The 18,888-nt window shown below is 43.8% G+C and overlaps 1 protein-coding gene across 8 annotated transcripts in view; it reads right to left on the minus strand.

The window, feature by feature from the left end:
* Positions 1–18,888, minus strand: part of LOC103123836 (ankyrin-2) — a 181,276-nt gene that overhangs the window by 132,059 nt on the left and 30,329 nt on the right. For all 8 annotated transcript variants that reach the window (XM_060186199.1, XM_060186198.1, XM_060186197.1 and 5 more), the window contains exons 8-11: positions 18,212–18,310; positions 17,936–18,034; positions 12,021–12,119; positions 7,853–8,050 (exon numbers count right to left, since the gene is read on the minus strand). In XM_060186199.1, the coding sequence (XP_060042182.1) occupies positions 7,853–8,050; positions 12,021–12,119; positions 17,936–18,034; positions 18,212–18,310 (495 nt within the window). The remainder of the gene's footprint in view (positions 1–7,852; positions 8,051–12,020; positions 12,120–17,935; positions 18,035–18,211; positions 18,311–18,888) is intronic.

Here is an 18,888-nt window from a genome sequence, read left to right on the forward strand (position 1 = left end):
AGGTGCAAGGACTGCCATAAGGATCCTGGTTCGAGCCCCCAACTCCCCACTTGCAAGGGAGTCACTTCACAGGCGGTAAAGTAAAGTAGGTCTGCAGGTGTCTTTCTCTCTCCCTCTCTGTCTTCCCCTCCTCTCTCCATTTCTCTCTTTCCTATCTAACAACAACAACATCATCAATAACAACAATAATAACTACAACAACAATGAAAAACAACAAGGGCAACAAAAGGGGAAAAAATAGTTCCTAACTGGTCTCAATAATATGGCTCTAGTGTGTAATCTGAAACCTTACTGGAATCATAGGATTGAGGCAATAGCTGCCTTCTCTTCAACTTGCTGTCTTTCTGTCCTTTTTTTTTTTTCCAAGAGGATAGCTTTATTATTATTTTTAGCATCTTTATATATTAGATAGAGATAGCCAGAAATCTAGAGGGAAGGGAGTGATAGAGAGGAAGAGAGGCAGGGAGACACCAGCAGCCCTGCTTCACCACTCGCAAAGCTTTCCCTCTGCAGGTGGGGACTGGAGGCTCGAACTTGGGTCCTTGTGCACTATAACATGTGTGCTCAACCAGGTGCGCCACCACCCGGCCCCCTTTCTGTCCTTTCTAAGAAGAACCCGAATTGCAAATCATATCCTTCAAATGCTAAGTTACTCCAGCATTTGTCATAGTAAAAATACTGGGGGTGTCTGAAAAGTCGTGGCCCGTTTTTGCACAGAAAAACAAAACAATGTCATGACTTTTAAAATTTTTTTCTACTTATTTATTTATTATTGGATAGATACAGAGATTGAGAGGGAAAGAGGAGAGAGAGAGAGAGAGAGAGAGAGAGAGAGAGACACGTGTAGCCCTGCTTCACCACTCACAAAGCTTTCTCCCTGTTGTTCGACCAGGGGCTCGAACCTGGATCCTTGTGCACTGTCATGTGAGCACACTTAGCAAGGTGCGCCACCTCCCGGCCCCGCCCCTGTCACGACTTTTCCAACAACCCAATATATTTTCACTCCGATAGTGTACTGCTTTGTCATGCACACAACCCAGGTTCTAGCCTGGCCCCCAATGCATTAAAGGCAGTACGATGCTGTGATCTCTCTCTCTCTCTCTGCCTCCTCATCTCTACGCACAAATTTTTAAAAACTGTATATATTTTTTAATTCTAATTGTTTTAAGTTGATTTGTATTTTCTGTAGAAAGAGCAGATAAATGATTGAACAAATAGCTCTCCCCACTAGAAAGTACCTCCCATCCTGACAGCCCCCCCACGGCCCGGCCCCCGTGCCCCAGGAGAGCACTCCCCCACCCAAGTGCATAAAACACCAACTTCTATCCAGTGCAGGACGCTGGCTGGTCAACTAACAGCAGACTTTTAAGCACATGTGTTGTATGCTTTACATTGGTTTGGTCTAGCTCTCCCCCTGCCAGGAAAATTGGTTTAGTCCCGCTAGTTTAGCGGCCCGCTTGTCCCCACCCCAAAGAACCCCGACAGAGTTAGAGACTTCTTGGCGCCGCCATGTGAGAAGGATGCAGGAGAGTTCTGTTTGGTGATTAGTTTGGGTTAGTTTATGAATCGTTGTTCTTGAATAAAGAAATACAGCTTCCGTGTCTCTGGTCGTCTCTGATACCCGCCCGTGAAGCCAGCCTGGATAAAACAACACACATGGAAGCTTTCAAGCTTTTGCAAAAGACTTAGCTCCCACACAACGTTTATGTGCACACAGATTCCATGTCCTGGGAGGCCCAGTGAGCGGCCCTCTCTGTGCCCTTAGCCACGACCTGCCAGGATTACAGAAACTCTCAGACACAGCTCAGTCCCCGTTGAATGATCGAAAACCCACCCTCGGGGCCGGGAGGTGGCGCACCTGGTTGAGCGCACATGTTACAATATCCAAGGACCCGGGTTCAAGCCCCTGGCCCCCACCTGCAGGGGGAAAGCTTCACGAGTGGTGAAGCAGAGCTGCAGGTATCTCTCTGTCTCTCTCCCCCTCTCTATCCCCCCATGCTTATCAATTTCTGGCTGCTTCTATCCAATAAGTAAATAAAAAGATAGTAAAAAAAAATTAAGACAGAAAGAGAAAGAAAGAAAGAAAAGAAAGAAAGAAAGAAAGAAAGAAAGAAAGAAAGAAAGAAAGAAAGAAAGAAAACCCACTCTGCTGGCCAGACAGCCATACCACTTGCTCCTCCGGTGACAGAGTGGGCCTGGGACTGTCCTCCAGTCTGCCAGGGACAGTGACAAATGCAGCAGACAGGCCTGGGTGGGCGGTCTCAGGGTGACTTGTCCTAGAGGCCACTCAAGATCCCAGCACAGACAGGACAGCAGCAACAGGACTCTGTTACCAGGCCACTGCTCTGATTATAGTTTCACGAAGACATCTGCATTCCTCTCTGCTTCACTTTGAACATTTGGTCCTCATCAGTCCTTGGAGGAGAGTGAATCTTCTGCCTTTCCCAAATGAGGGACAAATACAGGCAGTGTCTCCTCCTCTGGCTGTGGTCCACGAAAACGGACATTACTTATGAATCCCTGTCCTCCCCCAACCCTCTTCAATGCCCACAGTGATGGGATGAACCACGCTCTGAGATGAAACATGCATGGAGGAAGGACAAGCCCGCGCCCTGCTGGAGTAGTGCTCCAGCCCCTCTGCAAATTTGGAAACTATTATTAGAGCTCAAGTCATGGCAGTTTTACAGTAGAATCACCAGTGAGAGAGAGGCTGGGATGGACGCCTTGAATCATATGACCTCCTTCGTTCCAGTGTTAATCTCATCAGAATTTCCTCTGCCCTCTGATATTTGAGACACTGAAATAGCCTTTCTGAGGATGAGTCAGCCTGGATCTGCCAGCTCCCACCACTCAGTTCTTCCATTTCACTGCGGCCACAGCTACGGCTCTTAAATTCTCAATGTTTGCAGAGGGCGAGACTGTGTTTTACTCTCTGCCTTTTACATATTCTTTTTTAAAGCATTTACTTCCTTTTTGTTGCCCTTTTTTATTGTTGTGGCAGTTATTATTGTTCTTGATGTCGTCATTGTTGTTGGATAGGACAGAGAGAAATAGAAAGAGGAGGGGAAGACAGAGAGGGGCAGAGAAAGATAGACCTGCAGACCCACTTCACCACACGTAAAGCGACTCCCCGAAGGTGGGGAGCCGGGGGCTCAAACCGGGACCCTTACACTGGTCCTTGTGCTTTGCACCACGTGCGCCCTAACCTGCTGCTCTACAGCCCGACTCCCACCTTTTACATATTTTAATTGCACTTATTTAACAGGGATATCTATCTATCTATCTATCTATCTACTAACGGAATGTCAAGAGGAGAGAAAGAACCAGACATCACTCTAGTACATGTGCTACCGGGGATTGAACTCAGGACCTCATGCTTGAGAAGTCCAATGCTTTATCCACTATGCCACCTCCTGGACCATTAAACTGCACTTATGTATCACACACACCTGATGGTACAGTGCCCCCAGTTGTTCTTGGCTGTTGTTAGTATCATCGTAAGCTATGTATGGTTCATATATGATAGACAAATGATAAATATACACTATTATCTGTCTTCTGCTTAATACAATGTCATGTGATATGTGTGTATGTGTGTGTGTGTCACCTCCAGAGTTTCTCCACTCCAGACTGATTTTTTAAAATATATATTTTTTTGCCTCCAGGGTTATCGCTGGAGCTTGGTGCCTACACTACGAATCCACTGCTCCTGGAGGCTATTTTTTTCCTTTTGTTGCCCTTGTTGTTTATAGTTGTTGTTATTACAGCTGTTGTTTTTGTTGGATAGGACAGAGAGAAATTGAGAGAGGAGGAGAAGACAGAGAAGGTGGAGAGAAAGACAGACACTGGCAGACCTACTTCACTGCCTGTGAGGTGACCCCCTGCAGGTGGGGAGCCGGAGGCTCGAACTGGGATCCTTAAGCCGGTCCTTGAGCTTTGTGCCACGTGCACTTAGACCCTTGAGCTACCTCAGACTGATTTTTTCCAGATAGACCGGGGGGGGGGGGGAGAGGGAGGGGGAGAGGGAGAGGGAGAGGGAGAGGGAGAGGGAGAGGGAAAAAGAGAGAGAGAGAGAAGACACCACAGCATCCAAGCTGAAGGTTGGGTTTGAACCTGGGTCGTACACATGTCAAAGCAGGTACACGGTGCAGATGACCTATCGTGTCAACCCTGACATCATGTCCTTCAAGACAATATAATTTACTGTGTGACCAAACACCTATCAGAATAAAATCTAATTCGTGTAACAGTGTCACTGAGATCACTGTGGTGTTCACTGCTCAGCTTGTGATTTGTAAAGTGAATGTTGGAAAAAGCCTCTCAACACTTCATGTCTGAGGCTTGGCATCCTCACCCGTTTCTTCCATCAAGAGCATGTGACGGCCACACCCATCAGAGAAGGCACAGGGTTAGTGGTCCCCTCTCAGTGGTCAGGACCTGAGTCCAGTCCTCTGCACACACCCTTCTGCTTTGGAAACACTCACTGTGCTGGCTCACTGAAAGCCAATCAGAAGTGCCAACTCAACCACGTGAGCCACAGCTGTATTTGTGGGGCTCAAGTTGCCCCATGGACCATTCACTGGCTCACTGTCCTCTTCCTCTGCACCTCCGTCAGCTTCCTGTGCTGCAATAACCAGGGTGTGTTCCCTCAGCTCTTATCGTACATATATTTTACTTCTTTGTTTTAATGAGAGAGAGAGAGAGACTGAGACCAAGACCAGAGCATTGCTTAGCTCTGGCTGATGGTGGTGCTGGGGGTTGAACCTGGGACCTTGAAGACTTAGGCGTGAGAGTCTCTTTGCACAACCATATGCTCTCCCCAGATCACCTCTTTTTTTATTTTAAGAATTTATTTATTTATTCATGGGAAAGATAGGAGGAGAGAGAAAGAACCAGACATCACTCTGGTACACGTGCTGCCAGGGATTGAACTCGGGAGCTCATGCTTGAGAATACAATGCTTTATCCACTGTGCCACCTCCCGGGGCACCCTAGATCACCTCTTATTCTTTTTTTATAACTTTTTTCCCCCTTTTGTTGCCCTTGTTGTTTAACATTTGTTGTGGTTATTGATGTCGTCATTGTTGGATAGGACAGAAATGGAGAGAGGAGGGGAAGACAGAAAGGGGGAGAGAAAGACAGACACCTGCAGACCTGCTTCACCACCTGTGAAGCGACTCCCCTGCAGGTGGGGAGCCGGGGGCTCAAACTGGGATCCTTACATAGGTCCTTGTGCTTTGCGCCACCTGCGCTTAACCCACTGTGCTACTGCCCGACTCCCTTGGGCATCTTTTTCTCTCCCTCCTGGGGATATAAGATCACTTTAAAAATATTTATTTATTCCCTTTTGTTGCCCTTGTTTTATTGTTGTAGTTATTATTGTTATTAATGTTGTTGTTAGATAGGACAGAGAGAAATGGAGAGAGATGGGGAAGACAGAAAGAGGGAGAGAAAGACAGACACCTGTAGACCTGCTTCACCGCCTGTGAAGTGACTCCCCTGCAGGTGGGGAGCTGGGGGCTCAAACTGGGATTCTTACTCCAGTCCTTGCACTTTGCGCCACATGCGCTTAACCTGCTGCACTACCACCCAACTCCCATAAGATCTCTTTTACAACGGCAAGAGGAAGCCTGGCTTTCTAAAAATCGCCTTAAAGAACAAGATCTCTAGGTATGTGTGGGGGTGTGTAGATAGCATAATGGTGATGTAAAGAGATTCTCATGCCAAAGGCCCCAAAGTCCCATGTTCAATCCCCCATACCATCGTAAGCCAGAGCTGAGCAGTGCTCTGGTAAACAAACAAACAAACAAACAGTGGTCTGGGAGGTGGCGCAGTGGATAAAATATTGGACTCTCAACCATGAGGTCCTGAGTTCAATCCCTGGCAGCACATGTATCAGAGTAATGTCTGATTCTTTCTCTCTCTCCACCTGTCTTTCTCACGAATAAATAAATAAAGTCTTTAAAAAACAAACAAACAACAAACAAGATCTTTGTATAGACGGGCTGGGTGGTGGCACACCTGCTTGAGCACATATGTTACAATGAGGAAGGACCAGAGTTCAAGCCCCCTAGCCTTCATCTGTGGTGGTGGGGAAAAGCTCCACAAGTGGTGAAGCAGTGCTGCAGGTGTCTCTCTGTCTCTCCCTTTTCCCTCTTGACTTCTGTCTGTCTTCATTCAATTGTGTATATATATATATATATATGTGTGTGTATATATATATATATATATATATATGTATACACACACACACACATGTGTTCTCCGAATAGAAAACAACACTGGCATTCAGTAGGGGAATGATGGAGCCCAGCACTCTTAATAGGAGACATGGCCTGGAATCCCCTGGTCATTTCGAAAAACAATCTAAAAGACCTCTAGGGTGGGGTTCACTTTCCTGCATGCTTCTTTCAATTCATACCAAATGATACTGTATCCGCTGATCCCAACCTAATCAACACAAGTACCACCTCAGCATGCTTCACTTCAGACTGTATCCAGAGACATCAGACATGGAATGTCAACCCTTCACCCTCATTACTCGGGTGAGACCTTTCCTTTCATGGTATTCTCTAATTCCATTCCAGGAGGTTCACTTCCTAACAAAGTCCCAAACCTAGATATAGACCAGGTCCCGTAAGATACAGCATATGTTCACGTGTATCAATAAATTAGGGCAAAATATATACCTGAAAGCAAAAATACACAATAGTCTTCAGTGAGTCAGTATAAATTTCCTAATGAAATAATGTCCACTTAGACTTAGATACCCTCCTCACCTACTTCCTATTAAACTTCCCTCACTCACTCCAAAGCTAACCTTATCAAAGCAAGGACTTCAAAAGCTGAATAAGGGCAAGAGACTGGCATACTTTAATGATGACTCTTTAGTCACTATCAGGCCACCCTACCAGTTGGGCCCCTAATCGGGGAGTCCTGAGTTTCCCAAACAGACACGATGAGCATAGACCTTGAATAAATCCCTCTCTCCATTGTTATTGCTTCCCCAGATCCCTTCCCCACTAGGGAGAGAGAGAGGCAGGCTGGGAGTATGGATCGACCTGTCAACGCCCATGTTCAGCGGGGAAGCAATTACAGAAGCCAGACCTTCCACCTTCTGCATCCCACAATGACCTTGGGTTCATGCTCCCAGAGGGCTAAAGAATAAGGAAGCTATCAGGGGAGGGGATGGGATACGGAGCTCTGGTGGTGGGATTTGTGTGGAGTTGTCCCCCTCTTATGGTTTAGTCAGTTTTTCCTTTTTATTAATAAAAAATTTAAACAAAAAAGAAAGAAAAACAATCTAAAAGATTCTGAGAGGGGCTGGGTGGTGGTACACTTAGTTGCGCACACATGTAATCACACGCAAGGACTTGGGTTCAATCCCCCAGTCCCCACCTGCAAGGGGTGAAGCATCTCTATAGGTATCTCTGTCTCTTTCACTGTCTCCCCTCCCCTCTCAACTTCTTCTTGTCCTATTCAATTAAAAAATAAGAATAAATAAAACTTTAATAAATAAATAGGGGGGCTGGTGGTAGTGTACTGGGTTAAGTGCACATGGTGTTAAGGATTCGATTCAAGCCCCCAGCTCTCCACCCGCAAAGGGGTCGCCTCACAGGCGGTGAAGCAGGTCTGCAAGTGCCTCTCTTTCTTACCCCCCCGTCTTCCTCTTCTCTCTCGATTTCTCTCTGTCCTATCCAAGAACAACAACAACAACAATGAAAACAACAATAACAATAGCAGTAACAACAAGGGCAACAACATCATCAACAACAAAAGTAATAAACTATTGCAAGAGAAGGCAGCAGGCCAAAGGAGCACCCCGACTTCAGAATTTCTCGGCCAGCCTTACCTTGGTGGCCAAGGAGTGGGCTGCTCCCGCTTCCAGAAGGACAGATGCTACGTCCACCTGGCCTTCCCGGGCAGAGATGTGCAGGGGTGTGTACCCGTTGGTGGTGGCAGCGTCTGGGTGAGCCATATGCTGGAGAAGCAGCTGGACAATTTCTGTCTTCCCCAGGCGTGAGGCGATGTGCAAAGGTGTCTGTTCCTCCTACAACTCAAGCAAGGACAGAGTCAGCACGACTCCCACCAGAGATCACCACTGCCTCATTTCACTCTGATCACCCGTGACATTGTCTTGGGACCCCTCCCCCCACTGGCCATAGCTTTGGTTATATGATTTAAAACTGTTTTTTGTTTATTTTCTTTGGAAAGAGACAGAGAGAGCAGTTGTGGGGAGAGAGAGAGAGAGAGAGAGAGAGAGAGAAACCGAGACCTGTATCACTGTTTACCACTGGTGGAGCTCTCCCCCTGCAGGTGGGCTTGAACCTGGGTCTTTGTGCATTGTAGTATGTGTGCTCTACCAGGTGCACCACCACCTGGTCCTCTAATTTTATGTTTTCACCTGTTTGATTAGAGAGACCTCCCTGTTTCTTTTTTTTTTTTTAAGTCTGGACTTCGGAGTGGGGTAAACAGCCTAAGCATTAGGCAAAGAGACCTCAGACCTGAGGCACCAAAGTCCAAGGTTCTGTCCCCTGCAACACCATAAACCAGATCTGAGCAGAGAAAAAAAAAAAAGACCAAAAAAGTATGAATTTTTAAAAATATTTATTCCCTTTTGTTGACTTTGTTGTTTTATTGTTGTAGTTATTATTGTTGTTATTGATGTCATCATTGTTGGATAGGACAGAGAGAAATGGAGAGAGGAGGGGAAGACAGAGAGGGGGAGAGAAAGATAGACACCTGCAGACCTGCTTCACTGCCTGTGAAACGACCCCCCTGCAGGTGGGGAGCCGGGGGCTCGAACCAGGATCCTTATGCTTTGCACCATGTGTACTTAACGCGCTGTGCTACTGCTTGACTCCCAAAAGTATGGATTTCTATGAAATAATCATTGTGTCAGGGGTACCCTCAAAATGTTTACCAAAACTCATTAGGGTTGCAGCTCTCGTTTATGGTTCTGAGGAAGAAAAAAAAAAAATCTAGCTCCAAAGTCCTAAGACCTAGAATCTTAGCCAAGAGCTTTTGCTAAGAGACCATCTTTTTTTTCTGAGAAGTACATCAAGAAAGAGCCAGGCAGGCTGGGAAACTTAGTTCTTGCTCTGCCCAGCAAACCGAGGTCACAAACACAAAGGCTGGTCCTGTTTTTTAAGGAGAGACCAGGGAGACTAAAGATATCTGATTCCCAAAGATGCTGTCCCAGGAAATACTGCAGATGGGCCTGGCACCGTAACCAAAGTCTCCAAGAGAAATGGAACTCTGGGCAGAAACCAACTGGGTTCAACGATTCGCCAAGTGCTTTTTATTTAAGAACACACACAGAGAGGATACAGCTGGCATAAGGGGGCAGGAAAGACACTTTCCAGGAGGTTCATGAAATTCTCCTGATTCTTAACGTGCAGGCAGGGGAGTGTTTTCAGTAAGAGAAGCAGGTCAAGCCATTCTCTTGAATGAGGAAGACTGTGGGAGCCTTAGGGATGGAAAAAAAAAATAAAAAGCACAGCTTTAGAATCAACTGAAGGCAGGTCATGGCAAAAGCCAGGAAGGAGAACCAAGCCAGCTTCCTGGGCCAAGATTAAAGAAAAGACATAACAGAATAGAGAAGAGCTGTTTAAGTAAATGCAAATAGCTCTTAAAGTTAAAAGAAAATAATATTGGGGCGAGTGGTGGCATACCACACACATTACCACGCGCAAAGACCTGGGTTTGAGCCCAGCTCCCCACCTGCAGTGGGAACACTTCACAACAGTGAAGCAGGTCTGCAGGTGCCTATCTTTTGCTCCCTCTCCTGTCAATTTCTCTCTGTCCTATTGAATAAAATAGAAAAAAATAGAGAAAAAAAAAGAGAAAAAGGACGGAAGGAAGGAAGGAAGGAAGAGGGAAAAAATGGCCGCTGGGAGCAGTGGATTTGCTGGGAGCAGTGGATTCATAGTGTGGGCACTCTGGTGGCAAAAATAAATAAATAAACAAATAAGAAAATAATATGAAGAGGGAGATACAGGAAGAGGTGAAAAGGTTTGCTATGAATTTCAAAGCATCCAAGTGTAAATAATAATGACAACAGTTATTTAAGGACTAGGATTAGAATTTGATAAAAATCTGCAATTGATAAACTTCCTTCATGAGTGTTATATAGACTTACTTTGACCCTTATGATAGACTTGAAAGGAAGGCACATAATGAATGTTCAGGCCAGCCCCCCCCCCCCCACACACACACACCCCACCCCTTCTTAAAGAGGAAAGAGATCAACAGGAATTCAGCAAGTTTTTCAGGACAATCCAAGGTCATTTAGCTATTAACAGGACTTGGTTCAGACATTGGATTCTAAAGACACGACTGCACTGTTCGTTACACTTTACAGAAATAGACATGGTAAGATGTCTATTGAGACACTAACAGGACAAAGTGACTTCCAACAGGTCAGGAGACTGACAACTCTTGAGAAGATAGATGTTTCTCTGAAATGCAGAGGGGAAGACAGAGAAATGAGGTAGAATGAGTTAAAAGAAAGGAAACAGAATTGTAACACAGCTTTGTATCACATCCAGTATAAAGTAAGCCATCAAGCATACAGATCATGTATCTTTTGGGTTGTGAGAAAATACTTAAAGACCTATTTCTACATAGAAAAACATGAAAAAAAATTAGCCAAGACTTTTCAGACAATGCAACAGTATATACCAAAACAAGTAAGTAGGAAGAATGTGATGGCAGTGACACCTAAGTGTACTTAACTGCAAGAGGAATCCCACATCCCCCTTTTTTTTTAATTAACTTATTTTCCCCTTTTTGTTGTACTTTTTAAAATTATTGTTGTGGTTATTGATGTTATTGTTGTTAGATAGAACAGAGAGCAATGGAGAAAGGAGAGGAGAGAGAGAGGAGGAGAGAAAGATAGACACCTGCAGACCTGTTTCACTGCCTGTGAAGCAACTGTCCTGCAGGTGGGGAGCCGGGGGCTCGAACTGGGATCTTTACGCCGGTCCTTGCGCTTTGCGCCATGTGCGCTTAACCGGCTGCGCTATCACCCAACTCCCCCCCTTTTCCCTTTAATTTCCTATTCCTATTCCTATTGATGCCTCATTGCATTTTAACACTCTACAGGTGTGAGCTGTGCGCTTCTGAGACTCTACATGTGTGAGCTCACTGCCCAGAGTCAGACCCCCACCTGCAACCTTCCCATCTCCCCACTTCTACTCTGGTCTCCACTGATTGGTTTTTTTTATTTTAAATATTTATTTGTTTATTCCCTTTTGTTGCCCTTGTTGTTTTATTATTGTAGTTATTACTGCTCTTTTTATTGATGACGTTGTTGTTGGATAGGACAGAGAGAAATGGAGAGAGAAGGGGAAGAGAAAGACACCTGCAGACCTGCTTCACCGTCTGTGAAGCGACTCCCCTACAGGTGGGGAGCCAGGGGCTCAAACTGGGATCCTTACGCCAGTCCTTGCGCTTTGTGCTACCTGCACTTAACCCACTGTGCTACCACCCTACTCCCAACTGATTGGTTTTATAGTCTGCAAGTTTATTACCGCTTTATGTAGCTCAGTTGTTCACATTCTTTTTGAAATTCATTTATTTATTAAATAATGACAGAGAGAAATCAAGAGAGTAGGGGGAGATAAAGAGAAAGAAAGAGATCAAGAGAAAGAGGAGCATCTGCTTCTCCCCTTAAGCCCCCCCCACACACACCCCCGCAGGTAGGGTTGGAAACAGTGGCTTGAACCCAGGTCCCTGCACACTGTAACATGTGCACTCAACCTGATGTAATACTCACTGGCCAGCCCCAGCTGTTAGCTTTCTCTGCACATGTGGTGCATCTCCCACTGTGTGTGTGCATGTACTGTGCCAGTCCTTTCTGCCTGGCAAAATGGTTACTGATTTGATGCTTTGTCAAAAACAAAGATGGTGCTTCCACTTACAGGATGTGACCAGTCACAATGCAGGGAAAAGTTACAGCCTCTCCTCCCCAGGGCTCCTGCTGACAATGAGGAAGGAACCTAGCCCTGGGCACATACCCTGGCTCTGGCATCGACAAGGGCGCCGTTCCTCAGGAGACAGCGGACCACTTCCACCTGGCCTGCCCGGGCTGCCATGTGCAGGGCAGTCTCCCCACGCTGCCAGGGAACAAAGAGCACAGGTCAGTCAGTTAGCTGCTCCAGACCCAAGAGAGAACCAGTACCAACGTGCATTTCTGTGAATGTCAGCCATAGTCCATAGGTTTCGAAAATATTGAAAGGCATCATTATTGCACCTAGAACGATACAGCTCTGTATCTTGTCCCTTCTTCAGGAGGATAAAAACAAATGCTTTGGTCCCTGAAAAAAGCAACAGACTTATCCAATCATCTAAGGTCTCCTGGGGTTGAATTTTCAACAGACCTAAGTGGTCTTTGGTGACATGAAGTCATCTTTTGTCTTTCCGACCTAAAAATCTGTCATCAGCACACTTAGTCATGTGATTACAACCTGCTCTAGTTCTAATGAGAGACTCTGGATGCCAAAGGTCAAGTCAAATGTTGCAAAAAGAAAGAAATGAATAAAATAAAAAAGTTCCATGATTGGCACAATTCAGAGGTAGAAATATGGTTTATAAACATACTTATAAAATTATATATTATACATTTTCAGGAATATAAAGTAAATTTCAAAATTCATCTCTGAAATAAAGCATGGCCTGACATCTGATTGGTCTTTATATTAGAGATTAGATGACTGATCACTGATCATATAAGAAAAAAATCTGACTTTTCCAGGAGGTCATCAATTATTATTTTCTTTTTTCCCCATTCTGTCTTTTATTTAATAGGATGAAGAGGCATTGATTGGGAGGAGAGGGAAAGAGAGGGGGGGGGAGGGAGAGAGAAAGAGAGACACCTGCCACACTTCTTCATCGATCATGATGTTTCTCTGCACATGAGGCTGATTTATTTATTAATGAACACATTTAACTGTGGAGAGTTATTTGAGAGAAATACTAAGAGTGAGTAAAGCAAGCACTAACAGTGTCATCTGGCCAGATGGGCAACACTGGCCACCAGGCCGTATCTTGGGTATATTCATGACTTGTCAGGAAATATGATGCTGCCCGACACCTGGCAACAACAACAGAAATGTCTGCTTAGGTTGCAACAGAAAATTTCCCAATTGAGCAGACTAATTACTGCCTCAGAGAAAATGGTTTCTCTCTCTTCTTTTTTCTTTCTTTTGAAACTACATATAGTTTTGAAGAAGACAAGAGTTCATTCACTCAAAAACAGTTTTTTACAGTTATCAAAGAACAAGACGCTGGAGTAAATATTACTACTTTTTTTGCCATTACATCTATTCTGAAAGATAAGGCTGACCTCAATCAAATAATGTCAGCCATACCCAATAAATTAGACTGATTTGGTTGAGGCAGCCAGACATTTCTAACAGATCCCAGCAAATAATATCTTCAGATTTCCTGCAAAGCAAAGAGATTTAGGGGAACTTTAATTGGCAAACAGCTAACAATCTAATTTCCCCCAATACTCAATACATGAGAAATTCATTTCACATTATTCACAATATTCACATTATTCATTTCACATTATTCACAATATTCACATTATTCAATTATGGAAATCATCAAACTGAATGTCAACTCTAATTTTCCTCTTTGAGGTTTATTCATATAGCCTTATTTCCTGGTGACATACTTTTACTTTTGTAAACAGAATGCTTCTCATGAAATGGTAATGTTTGTCTTCAGACTCTGTGTGAATGGCAGAATCTTTTCTCTTTGAACAACTATGATTGTGACTATTTTCTCTATCACTTAAAACCCGCTTCTATGTAGGTAAACTGAAGACCTAGCTATTAAAAAAAAAAAGACAAAACTGAAAAACTTCACACTATTTCTGGGTCTTATAAAAGTCTAGCAATATTATGACCTTTGACAGAAAGGAAGAAAAAAAAATCCCTTAACAAGAAGTTAAGTCAACAAGGCCCTACTTCTGATTCAATGAACTTATATGTGTGCTTTATATAAGCCAAGTTCCATCAGTAAGTGTTTTTAAAATGCAAAATGCTTCCAACACTAGTCTTCATATTTTCAATTCCTTTACTTTAAACTTAAGTTACTTTCATGACATTCACATATTTGTCACAAGTTAGATATAAATTCTAAAGTATATCCGTCACATAAAAAAGCTAGTTATATATACAAACAAGCATGGTCTCTCCAATTTATGACCTAATAGTCTGTTCAAATCTTATGTAGAGACTGGAGTGATTAATGTTTACTGTAAATTGTCCTTACCCTTTTAAATTTACACTACCCGTGTTTATATACAAGTATAATCCAAACGAACAGGGTATACATTATGCATTCTTTTAATCAGTAGCTTCAATTTCTTGTTGAACATTTCCTCTCTCTCTTTTTTTTTGCCTCCAGGGTTATTGCTGGGACTCGGTGCCTGCACCATGAATCCACTGCTCCTGGAGGCTTTTTTTTTTCTTCCCTTTTGTTGCCTTGGTTTTTTTTTTTTTTTTTTTTTCTGATTGTTGTAGATAGGACAGAAAGAAATAGAGAGAGGAGGGGAAGACAGAGATGGGGAGAGAAAGACAGACACCTGCAGACCTGCTTCACCGCCTATGAAGCGACCCCCCTGCAGGTGGGGAGCCGGGGGCTCGAACCAGGATCCTTAAGCCGGTCCTTGAGCTGCGTGCCATGTGTGCTTAACCTGCTGCACCACCGCCTGACCCCCCTTTTTTCCCCCTAAGCTAGCTAGCTTGAAGAGCTTAAAGTTCTCATGCTTAAATAGAACATGAATCAGAAACTTCACTATGAAGACGTGTTCTCAGAAAAAAAAAAAGAGAGAGAGAGAGAGAAAAAAAAAACCTGGCCGTAGTTTGAACTATTTTCTGAATTTCCCTCTGCGAGTGTTCAGTTTTTCTACCACCCCATGGTTGTCGGGGAACACTTTGGATTATGGGTGTATGCTGACTGGTAACTGGGTCTAGAAGCTTTCTGGGAAGGCAGTCACATCAGCACACCTCACAACGTAAGTCGGAGACAAAAACGAGACTGGCAGGGGCACAGGTATGCTCATGTCCAGAGTGGGCACTCAATCCCATGCTCCTCCTTTTCTGCAGTTAAAATTGACTCCACTGCCACTGACTTTGACTCTAGCCGCATCAGTCTGGGAAGCGTCACAGCACAACAGACAGCACTGCCATCAAAAATGCAACAAGAGTCCAGGCAACACACAGAGGTGTGGGGTGAGGTGGTGGGTTAAGGGGAGAGAGCAGGAAGAGCTCCAGGCTCAGGAAATGACCAGCTTTGACACAGCAAGCAGCAGTGTGGACACGGTTCAAAGGGTTTGGAATCCAGTAGCTCAATTTCTCTTGTTGCTCAGGGTCTGAGGAGTCCCAAGTTCACAAGCATTCCACTGCTAGGGAAAGTTAAACGCCTCTGTTCAGGGTTTGTGAGACTGAGCAAATAAAAATAGAAGGTGGACAGTTCCACAGCAATCGACGACGATGGGCACAGAATAATCATTGGAGTATAGCTATGTCTCGGGACATCCTTAGACTACAATAATTATTAGCTGTTGATGGAAAATTCCAACCAGTTAACTGGAAGTCTTGTATTTTTTTTTTCTTTCTGACAATCCTATCAAAATGGCATCTACTCCCTGAAGAGCGGGTCATACAAAAATGAAAGCAAGCCACAAAAATAACTGGGAAAAGATGTAGTGCACAGGGTTAGATTGGTAGATGCCACTCAAACCCTTGTTTTGAGGGACTGGAGGGGGAGAAAAAATGAAGTGGACAAATAAAGTAACGGGGCCAGGCAGTAGCACACCAGGTGAAGTGCACATAGCAGCAAGGACCCCTCCCCTGCAAGGATCCAGGTTCAAGCGCAAGCCCCAGCTCCCCAACTCTCTGTCCTATCCAATAAAATGGAAAAAATGGCCGCCAGGAGCAGTGGATTTATAGTGCTTGCACCAACTCCCAGTGATAACTCTGGAGGCAAAAAATTTAAAAAAAAAAAAGGAAGAAAAGAAAATAAGACAAAAAGAACTTTATCACGACCAGTAAGTGGAAGTTGAATTTCATGTAGCAACTGTCAAATCTGGAAGCCTTTAAGCAATTTCTTATAATATATATATATATTATATATTTACATATTGCATAGAAAAAGAGAGACACCTGCAGCCCTGCTTCACCACTTGTGAAGCTTTCCCCTACAGGTGACTGGGGGCTTGAACCTGGGTCCTCACACACTGTAATGTGTGCACTCAACCAGGTGTGCCACTACCCGGCCCCTCTTTAAGCAACTTCTTATTGTTTTAACACTTTCTTTGCTTTTATTTGGAAATTGACATGCAGTGTATAGAACTTTTATTGTTTGTTGGCAGGTCAGCAAACCAATAAGGATATATTCACAACTGTCAAATTATTTTGAATGAGCTAATTAAGAATGACACCAAAATCTCATAACCATTTGGTGTGAACTTTTGTTGATGATTTTGCAAAAAAACCAAAAACAAAACCCAAACAAACAAAAAACCAGCTCTCCATAAAAAAACATGAACTTGGAGATATCAATCAAACATCATAGTGAATAAACTTGGGAGTATTATAACAGGATAGTCTAATTGACTTTGATCTGTTGGGGACTGGGGTGCAAACAAGAAAAAAAAACTGACAGAATTTTTCATGAAAGTTACTGGCACATGCAATTCTCTCTCTCTCTCTCTCTTTTTTTTTTTAAAGGAGATGGTTTCTTTCAAAGTTCTAAGAAGTGACTCAAAATCAAACTCCGATTGCTATGGCCATGTAGTGAAGTCAGTCTTATCCTTAATGGAATAAAGATTAGCAGATAGTATTACTGCTCTAGGCTACAGAAGTCATTATGAGAGTTACAAACATAGATTTTATGTCTGAATTACGTAATGAACTTATGCTCAGTTGTGAACAATGTGGGTAGTACTGAATGGTGCTGAAAATCAAGTAAATTAGCAATGATAGTCAAAATCAACTACTTTTGAAAAAAATGATCTATTTTAATAATAGGTGCTAATGTTGGTGTGGTTGAATATTAATTCTTGTGCCTATTTAAAAAAAAATCTCAATATTTTATGGCCTCCGTTTAATTTTAAATATGTGCCCATATCTTGTGCATGGAAAGTTCTCGTGCTGGTGGGGGGGAAGTGTCTTAGGAGATCACACTTTAATGGGGGCAGGCTCTAAGAAATATTGAGAGAAATATAAAGAAATTAAAGTCCAAACTGCAAACCAGATTAGCTGGATGAACTCCTCAAATGCCAGTAAGTTTATCGACAGAATGAAAAGTCATTTCAGGAGACAAGAAAAAGTTGCAAAGGTCCAATCGTTTTTTGATGAGAGAGGACTCTAGCAAACAAATCCAGTCCAAAAAAGAAAACTGTGTGAAAGTTAGGGGGAAAAATACATGTAGTTGAAAGGAAGGGGGAGAATTTGATTTCAAGTTTAAAAAAAAATCCTTAATATTATAAACTATCTGTTAAAACGTTTTGGTGACTGACTATGGAGCAGACTGGATATCTTACCCAAATCTCTGGAATACTAATCACTCAAGTGACCAAAATGTGTCCTAAGATTTTTTGACTCTAGCCAGTCACCATTCATGCCCAGAGGAGCAATTCAAACGTGCTTTTGCTTATCGTCATAGTGAAGGTGCGTGTGCTCCCCAAAACACCTGCAACTCGGAAGCTGAACGGGCCTTACTCCACAGCTTCCACCTGGCTTTCGAAGACGTTCCTCAGCCTCTCCGTGGCTGACTTCACCCTATATCCAGGTGACTTCACAGGGAAGGTTCTAGAGGGTTATCCCAGGAGCCCTGGCTCTGGGGACAGACACACACACACACTCTCTCTCTCACTCGCACGCACTGCGGTTATTCTGACCCCAGCCATACTCACAATGTTAGCGACATCTGGAGAGGCTCCGTTCTGCAGCAGAAGGAGGACAATGTTCAAGTGGCCCATGAAGGCAGCCACGTGTATTGGAGTGAGGCCAGACTGCGGAACAAAGCAACAGCAGTTTTACTCCTCTGCACCGGTGAGGGGCTTAGGGGTCTCTTCAGCTCAATCACACCCGAGTGAAGAGGGCAGAAGATGGATGGAAGGAAGGGGAGGAAGGAGCGAGTGAGAGAGAAGAAAGCATGTTTTGTGTGACAAGTGTAAACAGTGTTCTACCTCGGTGATAGCTTGGATTGAGGCCCCATATTTCACCAGCAGTTCCATGACTTTGATGCGGTTTTTCTTGCAGGCAATGTGCAGTGGAGTAAAACCGTTCTGTGCGAAAGACAATCGAGTTAGTTGAAAACATGCAGAAACGCTTCTCACATAACTCCATGCTGACACACGGCAGGCAGTGATGTTACGTGGTCACACACTGCTACCCTCTCTCCCAAGCTGGAGGTGCTGAACTCGGCCAGGGGGCTGGTCAGGGTCCTGCAGGCGCTGGTCTTTGCATAGACGCTGTGGGTCTCTCTCTAAGTCTGTCAGTGTGCATTTACAGGGAAGCAAAAGTTAAAAAAACAACAACAAAGAACCAACGTGGGCCTACTCTGCAAAGAAGGAAAATGTCAGAGTAGGAATTTCTGGATGTTTCCTGGTACACCAGTTGGTCAGGCCATGAGAAGGCCTGAAAACACAAAAAAGAGTGTGTGCCTTCCTTCCTTTATTATTTTTTTTTCTCTTTTTCTTCCCCACCCTCCCTTCATTTCTTTCTCTCTTCCTTCCTTCCTTCATTTTCTTTCCCACTCTTTCTTTTTCTCTTTTTCTTTTTTTTTAATATTTATTTTTTTTTATTTATTCCCTTTTGTTGCCCTTGTTGTTTTATTGTTATAGCTATTATTGTTGTTGTCATT

This window comes from Erinaceus europaeus, chromosome 2 (genome assembly GCF_950295315.1).
Source record: "Erinaceus europaeus chromosome 2, mEriEur2.1, whole genome shotgun sequence".
Taxonomy (NCBI): domain Eukaryota; kingdom Metazoa; phylum Chordata; class Mammalia; order Eulipotyphla; family Erinaceidae; genus Erinaceus; species Erinaceus europaeus.